Below are 9062 nucleotides of genomic sequence, written 5' to 3'. Positions count from 1 at the left end.
TTCGAACACAAGATATCGTCTCAAAAAGATATATTTTGGTATATCTTTTCCAAACACATAAATGATATCCATCCGGGACTCGATTGCTTTCAAAATGGTAATCCCAAAAAACACCCCTATTGCCTTGTCTTTTGCTTTGGATGGCTTGGAAACACAAAACACCACCGTAAAGAAAGATGAAAATACAAAACACAAGGAATTGGAGCAAAGCAAGCCCGAAAGAAAAACAAGAAAGAAAATTATAAAATGTATCTGCCGAAACAGTGCCTGGACAAACGCGAAAGAGGGTCTGGTCTATGCCCATTAGTTAAATGCATGCTGCTTGCAACAGATTAAAATAATCAGACAACGATATTGACTTTTTGGTGTACATTCACAATTCTTGCCAGCAGAAACCAAATCAAAGTGTACAAAAGCCAAGCTTTAAACTTTGAAACAAGAAATAGTCGAATTATTACCTGTAGAAATTATTTAAAAGCATATATAATAAGTGTTTCATAATTACAAGTATATATAATATACTGAATACAATAATAATGACAAGAATTGGAGGTATGTGAGTATTATTATTGAATAATAAAATTGGTGGGGCTGCCTAATTTGCTTTAATTCGGCCGTCTCCTTTGTCGTCTCTCTCGGCTCTGCCTTCGCACCGTCGTTTTGACTTCATCCCCATCACCCCCCTTCTTCTCTCTCTCTCTCTCCTCTGTCTTTTTGAGTAATTTCACACGCCATCCTCGTTGTTCTACCTTCTTTTTATCTCCTACCATAAATCATTTTGTGTCTTTAATGTTAAATTATTCTATTTTTTCACCTCCCATCGATGTCTTTGTTGTTGTATTTTCTCTGTTTTTGATCTTTCTTGTTCTGTGGAGTGAAGGAATCTGAAGCTGCTCTACTCTGCTCTGTCTTTGCTTGGTTTTGGAATATATCCCTTTTTTTGGTTAGTTGCTTGTTAGGGAAAAAATCAATAGAAGGGAAGGAAAGGGTGTCTAATTGCAGAAACTTGAATAACAGGGTGTGTTCTTGGAGGTGAAAAAGTTCATTTATTGAGCAGGAGATCGTTGTGTAAGGTTCAATTTAAAAATAACTCCCTCATGGCAGGCAGTAATGAAGTAAATGCTAACGAATCAAAGGTAAATTATTCATCTCTCTTTCTTATGTTAATAAAATTCTTTGTTTACGATTTGTGATTTGGTGTTGCGGTCTTTTTGTGACGAGGGTTTTTTATCTTATTATTTTGTTTGTTTTTTTGTGAATTTTTGGGGTTAATCTTGGAGGGTGGGCTTTCTCAAGAAAGAGTTGGTTTTGAAAGAAAAAGGTCTCTGATATATACGTTGAAAGATTGAATCTTTACTTTTATTTTACCGGGTTTGGGCTCTGTTTATCTCTGTGTTTTTTTTTTCCTTTTTCACTTTGTATTACATGCACTTTGTTATTACCTTCCTCCGTGCTTTTCATTTGGCACTCTACACGAACTGATATCATACTCCTCCTGTAAAGTGTTTCTCTTGGTTCATTTCTCTTTAAGAATGAGAATTTGTTTTTCCGTTTTCAGATTTTTGTTTACTGGCCTATTAATGTTGATCTGATTTGAGAATTTTTCTTTTATGTCTAATCAATTGATTTTTCTCACTTGTGGTTATCTTGACTTACATTTTGTGTCGCAATTTATGGATTGATTAATCGATGGTTCTTGTTTTATGCAGAGGGTGGTTCCTCTTAACACATGGATCCTTATTTCCAACTTCAAGCTTGCTTATACTATGCTTCGGCGGCCTGATGGCACATTTAACCGTGAATTGAACGAGTTTCTTGACAGGAAAGTGCCTGCAAACACGAACCCGGTTGATGGGGTTTACTCTTTCGATGTAGTTGATCGGGCCACAAGCCTTCTTAACAGGGTTTATTTAGCTGCCCGAGATAACGAGACTCATTGGGGGATCTTGGAACTTGAAAAGCCCTTGAGTACTACTGAGATAATACCTGTAATTTTGTTCTTCCATGGTGGAAGCTTTGTTCATTCTTCAGCCAATACTGCTATCTATGATACTTTCTGCCGCCGCCTAGTTAATACTTGCAAGGCTGCTGTTGTGTCTGTGAATTATCGTAGATCTCCGGAGAATCGATATCCTTGTGCTTATGATGACGGCTGGACAGCTCTTAAGTGGGTTCACTCGAGATCATGGCTTCAAAGTGGGCATGATTCTATGGTTCATGTGTATTTGGCAGGCGATAGTTCGGGTGGAAATATTGCACATCATGTTGCTGTAAGAGCAGCAGAAGAGGGTGTTGATGTATTGGGAAATATTCTTCTTCACCCGATGTTTGGTGGTCAGGAGAGGACTGAATCTGAAAATCAATTAGATGGTAAATATTTTGTGACCATTCAGGATAGGGATTGGTATTGGAGAGCTTATTTACCAGAAGGAGAGGATAGGGACCATCCTGCATGTAATGTTTTCGGACCGAGGAGTAGAACCCTCGAGGGACTGCACTTCCCGAAAAGTTTGGTGGTTGTGGCTGGATTGGATCTTCTCCAGGATTGGCAATTGCGCTATGTCGAAGGGCTCAAGAAATCCGGGAAAGTAGTCAATCTTCTTTATCTTGAAAAAGCAACAATTGGGTTCTATTTCTTGCCTAACAACGACCATTTCCATCGCCTAATGGATGAAATAACAAGGTTCATCCACTCTTAACTGTTAATATTTTAGTTATTGACTCCAATTACCGGTAGCCAAAGCCATATGCCTAGGGTCAATCCCCCCTTTCCTTCAAGCAGTGGTATTTAGTTATATGATCAGAATAGAACGTAGGCATGATACACTATTTTGCATCTCGTCGGGTATCCGTTTTTGGTGCTGTGTGTTCGCTTCAGCTGCTCAGTTGACACGGTAACTTGATTTCAAGATTAGCCTATCCACTCCTGTACACGGAGGATCGGGTTTAGGGCTGTTGGGTTCTACGAGATGGCTGATAGGTCAGTGTCCGATCTATGTTAGACGCTACTATAGAAGCTAATTCAGTACATGGGTTGAGGAAATCCATGTGGTTATGATCTGTATTTTATACTTGTGATCTGAAAAATATATTATATATATATATTATATAATATTGTTGTTTATACGTACAATGCAATGGGGCTTTATGTCTTTTGTCTTGAGCATCTGATTTTGTAAACCCACTTTTAACAAAGCATAATGATCTCTCTGGCTATAAGGTTCACGTGTAGCGCACGTTTGAGATCTGTAGTACTTTTTTATCGGACCCTTGGTGGCAATTTCTGAAACAAGACAAGGGCAGTTGGATCCTCAGATACGTGATATTAGTCCCTCAATACATATAAATACAAGGCTCGACATGATACAATGACTTTGCATTCGAAAGCACGGGACCGATTCCTTTGTCAGTTTGGCCAAGAAACATAGTAAAAATCTTGTGATGCAGCAATTTTATTATCTTTCAGGTTATTTGTTTCCAGACTCATAACCACCATATCCATAATTCCCTCGTCGACATGAATCTTGATGGCCTATTTCGAGGATACCACCGCCCCCACCCCTTCTGTATGCATTTCCTTAACATTTGATTTTTCTGACTTTTCTCGTGTATCCCACAATGGGCTAAATTGTCACTATCACTACCTTAAAGCCAACACGACAAGGAACCACATGCACGCATCATTTCTTTTTTCGTTTCTATATATACTCGATCAATCGGGACAATTAAAAAAATAAGATTAATACATGAAGAATTTAAAAAACAAGGAGTCTGACTTTTTTTTTAAAAAAAAGGAGTTGACTTTTGATTAGTACATTTAACCTTAATTAACATTATAACTTCCTAAATTAATTGTTATCTTCTCTTTCTTCTCGTTTCACGCACATTTTCTCTACATTTTCCCCCATTATCAGCTTCCCAAATTTAAATAACTCATCTACCGCATCTGCTGCTTCCGCGTTACATTAAATCGAAATTGACCACATTTTCCTATTGTTGTGCTCAGGTGTTGTTGTGCTCATTCCTCAGATCCAGATCTTACCTCATTCTTCTGTATTTGAATTTCATTCCTCAGATCCAGATCTTGCCTCATTCTTCTGTATTTGAAGACCAATTCGTATGTAGTTTGTATTTGAAGAGAAATTACAGTAAGTTTTCTCCATTTTCTTTGAACTCATCGACCAAAATTAAGATCAATAATACTTGTCGTTTATTGTTTTCTTCATCGACCAAAATAAAAATCAAGAATTTTGTTCTACCAAAATTAAGATGGTCGATCAAGATGAATTTTTCGTGGTCGACCAAAATCTTATTGGTCGACCATGTTTAGTGAATTTCTTGATCGACCACTCTTATTAAGTCGGTCGACCGTGATGTATTCATCTTGGTCGACCGACATAATAGCGGTCGACCAAGAAATTTTCTTGGTCGACCATGTGCTGCTTTTTTTTTTTGTTATTAAAAAATTTTGTCCATTCTAATTATCATATTTGTTGGTGCATTTTGTAGATATGCCAACAGTTATTGTTGTTTATTTCGACGGGAAATGGGAAGTGACGGAGGGGCTGGTATATAAATGAAATCCAGGGCCCAATGCAAAGTTTGTCGCTATTCCGGTGGATGATGATATTTGTTATTTTGAAAATTTAAAAAGTGAACTATATAGAGCTGGGAAAGTAGAAGACTGCCAACTTGAGGTTGAGTTATCTTCTAGATTTGCCGTGCAATATTCAACCAATTTATATAGAGAATGACCATGATTTGAAAGCATATTTGTATCTTGGTTGTCCGAGAAGTAGGCCAGTGCTTCAAGTTGAAATTGAACGTGTTGCTTCTTTTGATTCTTTTGATAATGTGAACGGATATGGTATTGATGAAAACAATTGCAATATTAACGAACAGAGGCATTTTGATGAATATTTTCACTTGAATATTGTTTATGTGGATCGTAATAGTAGCATTGACTTTTATGACGAAGCACATAATGTGGATGCCATGCATGTGGATCGTAGTAACACAGTCGAGTTATGTGATGAAGCACATAATGATGCAAATGAGGTCGAGGCAAATGTGGTTGCAATTAATGACGCAAATTTGTTTGCGGATGTGGATATTGATAATGACACATTTTCATTCACGCATGGTTCAAACTTGTTTGTTGATCAAGAGTTTTCAAACCAAGAAGCGGTGAAAAAAGAGCTAATTAGAATAAGTTTGGAAGCTTGCTTTGAATTTGAGACGGTTAAAAGTAGCCAAAAAGTGTACGCCGTAAAATGTGTAGTGTCTGATTGTAAGTGAAGAATCTGGACCTCAAAGATTAAGAATGATTCACATGCATTCTCTGTCCGGACATATTGCAACACACACACGTGGTTTGACAGGGAGACGAAAGAGAATCCGTGGAGCGAGTTCTGCTGTTGTTCGTGATATGTTGGTGGATAATTTCCAAGGTCATCCAGTGCCAATTGTACCGAAAGCAGTGATGTCGATGATGCGTGATAAGCACGAATTATATAGCATTTTAGGGATTTTATTTTGTCGTATTCGTGCATATCTGGCATTTTTATTTCGAGTTTTGCGCTTATTTCGTCTCATTATGGCTGTTTGCAGGTTTGACCAAAAGAGGGTGAAAACCAAAGAAATGAAAGAAAAGTCAAACCTCGCAACGCCACATCAGAAATACCCGGAAAAATAGGGGAGAAAATAAAGGCTTTGGGAAACAAAGGCCTATACACGGACCCCGGAGACAGGTCCGTGCCATTCAATTGCCAAGAACCCAACTTACAGTGTCTGCACGGACCCCTCTCCAGATGCAGGCACGGGGTCCGTGTGCGCAATATCAGATCGAGATTTTGGCGAAGATTTGCTCGTGATATGGAAAGGAATAAAAAGAAAAAAAAAACGAGACAAAACGGGGGTTTTTTTCAGAATTGAAGAGAGCCGACTTTTAGAGGAGAAAAAAAAAAGGGCAACTTTGGGACTCTTGAAGACGGCAAAGACTTGTGAGAAACGAGAGAAAAAGACAGTGCAATTTACACGCAAGATCCGCGCACCATCATTGAGATTTCTCTTCTCTTTTATTTTCTTATTTTTAGACATGAATTCAAACAATAAATTTGATTTAGTTTTGAATTTATGGAGTAGTTTTTCTTGTGATCGGGACCACGATAGGGACAAACGACTGATTTGGTTTATTCGTTGGATCATTCAATTCATCAGTTATTTCATGTTATTGATTAATGTTTGCGTAATTTTCGTGCTTTTGATTTGGCCAATTAATTGCATGTTTGTTGTTCGATCTTGACTCGAAAGGGAATAGATTGGAATTAGCTTCAAAAATATTAATCAACACACAGTTAAACGACTAGAAGTAGTATTCGGTTTCAGTGTGCGATTTTAGGTGACAGCTGTAATTCTATCGTTGATGCATGCGTTTTTGTTTAATTAAATTCAATTAGAAATAATTGGACTGTTAAATGAAAATAGGATTATAAATTCTAGAAATATATTTATAATTAAATTAGAGGATTACATCGTGACTACGAATAATTGCTAGTCGAATAATTCTCGTGCTTGAATTTGATCAGAGTTTGTTACCGTTGTGTGCTCCCGGTCATTCTATTTAAATTTGAAAAAAAACCCCACGTTCCAAGCTTCTCTGGTAATTGATTTAGTTATTAAATTAGAATAAATTCATTTAAAAATTCACTTAGTTGAAATAATAATCAATCGCTCGTTCTTGTTTGCCTAGATTAAATAAAATAATCGAATCTTAGTAATTAAATAATAGTCTCTGTGGGATCGATACTTGGACTGTTCGTCCATTTACTATAACTTGACCTAGTCCGCTTGCTAGAATTAATCCCAACCGAATTTAGCGGTCAAGTTTTTGGCGCCGTTGCCGGAGACTATTTATTTGATATTAGGATAATTTATTCATTTGAGACTAGGCTTTTATTCTTAATTTTAAATATTTGATTCTTTCTTTAGCTTTTCATACTCTTTTGGAGCTTAAATCTTGCACTTTAATTTTTGATTTCAGGGGTTAGCTCGTGTTATATGAGCCGTGCTCAAGACGTCAGGAATCTAGTACCACTTGATCTTGAGATTGAAAGCACTCTCCGCAGTATCCACAGAGCTCGAAGGAACAACGACTTGACCCTGGAGTTTGAATCTGAAGCAGAATCTGAATTAGACCGTAAACCAGAGGTTGAGGAAATGGCCGGAGAAGAGGATAATCGTACGCTGATGGAACTTCATCGACCCGCATTCGGAGGTTATGGGTCTAGTATTGTGCGTCCCACAATACAAGCTAATACATTTGAGCTTAAACCGGGCATCATCCAGATGATCCAACTTCAAGTCAAATTTGGAGGATCACCTTCTGAAGACCCTAATGCACATCTGGAGAACTTTCTGTCAATCTGTGACACAATCAAATGCAATGGGGTGAGTACTGATGCCATTCGACTCAGATTATTTCCATTCTCCCTACAAGGAAAGGCTATGGAGTGGCTTCGAGACCTTCCAGCTGGTTCTATCACGACATGGGAAGGATTGGTCGAGTTCTTTATGCACAGGTATTTTCCCCCAACTAAGATTACACAGTTAAGAAATGAAATTACATCATTTAGACAGAGAGATGGGGAATCACTGAATTCAGCATGGGCGAGGTTCAAGAAAATGTTAAGGATGTGCCCGAGACATGGCTTTTCAATAGGCCAACAGGTTGAGACATTCTATTATGGAGTAGACCCTTCGGTGAGATCTATGCTCGATGCGGCAGCAAACGGAAGCTTGTACAGGAAAACGCCAACCGCAGCGCTCGAAATCATATCTAATATGGCAGAGAGCAATGTGGGTTGGCAAGACAACCACAGGGAAAAGAAGGTAGGATTTCTAGAGATGGATGCTCTGACAGCAATTACAGCGAAACTTGATGGATTGACGCATCAGATGGCACAGTTACAGGAAAATAAATCAATACCAGTCAAACCAGTGAATCAGATTCAAGGAAGTGCTGAAATGGTTGGTGGTTCATCTAGTGACATGCCATTCATGCCAGATATGTCTTGTGAGGGGATACAGTGCTTTGGAGGGGACTCGGTGAATTATGTGGGAAACCAAGGTCGTCCACAATACAATCCATACAGTTTTTCATATAACCCCGGCTGGAGGAATCATCCGAATTTTGGATGGAGGCAACCTGAAACTTCTGTTGAGCCACTACAGTTTAATCCGCCACAACATCCTACACAGCAAAGACCTCCTCAACAACCACCTAAACCGCCGCAAGGTGCTGGACCTTCGATGCCACCCGGTTTCAAGCCACAGGATAGCAAGTCGAATCTTGAGGACATGCTTGCCAAATACATCGCTGGAAATGAGATGAGATGGCAAAACCATGATGCCATGATGCAAAGAGTGGAGACGCAACTAGGGCAGTTAGCGACACAAATGGCTACACGAGCTCCGGGTACACTACCTAGTGACACGGAAAAGAATCCAAAAGGTGTCAATGCTGTCACGGTGACGTCTCCCATAAAGCAGGTGGTGGTCGATGTTGAAAGTGATGTGAAGGAAAGGGAACCAGCAAAGCAAGGGTCAAATGCCGCAAGAGAGAAAGGTAAGTCGCTGAACTCGAACTCGAATATTGATATTAAATCACTCCCATTTCCCCAAAGAGCAAAGCAACTGCAATTGGATACTCAATTTTCAAAATTTCTTGAGATTTTCAAAAAGTTGCATATAAATATCCCATTTGCAGAAGCTTTAGCTCAAATGCCCTCATATGCCAAATTTCTTAAAGAGATTTTATCAAACAAGAGGAAATTGGTTGACTTTGAGACAGTTAAGCTTTCGGAGGAGTGTTCTGCGATTTTACAAAATAAACTCCCTCCGAAGCTTAAGGATCCAGGTAGTTTTTCTATCCCTTGCACTATTGGAACTTCAAATTTCAGTAAAGCTTTGTGTGACTTAGGAGCAAGCATTAACTTGATGCCATATTCATGCTTTGAGAAACTGAAAATAGGTGAAGTGAAGCCAACTACAATTTCCCTACA

At 38.6% G+C, this 9062-nt stretch overlaps 1 protein-coding gene across 1 annotated transcript; it reads left to right on the top strand.

Moving 5' to 3' along the window:
* Positions 1-631: 631 nt before the first annotated feature.
* On the top strand, positions 632-3124 carry LOC142545738 (gibberellin receptor GID1B-like). The gene is made up of 2 exons (XM_075653096.1): positions 632-1136; positions 1710-3124. The coding sequence occupies exons 1-2, from the start codon at positions 1098-1100 to the stop codon at positions 2697-2699; spliced, it is 1029 nt and encodes a 342-aa protein (XP_075509211.1). The 5' UTR covers positions 632-1097; the 3' UTR covers positions 2700-3124.
* Positions 3125-9062: the final 5938 nt, after the last annotated feature.

This window comes from Primulina tabacum, chromosome 1, assembly GCF_025594145.1.
Source record: "Primulina tabacum isolate GXHZ01 chromosome 1, ASM2559414v2, whole genome shotgun sequence".
NCBI lineage: Eukaryota > Viridiplantae > Streptophyta > Magnoliopsida > Lamiales > Gesneriaceae > Primulina > Primulina tabacum.
Note: the sequence above shows the minus strand (reverse complement) of the source record. Positions and strands in the feature narration are given on the sequence as shown.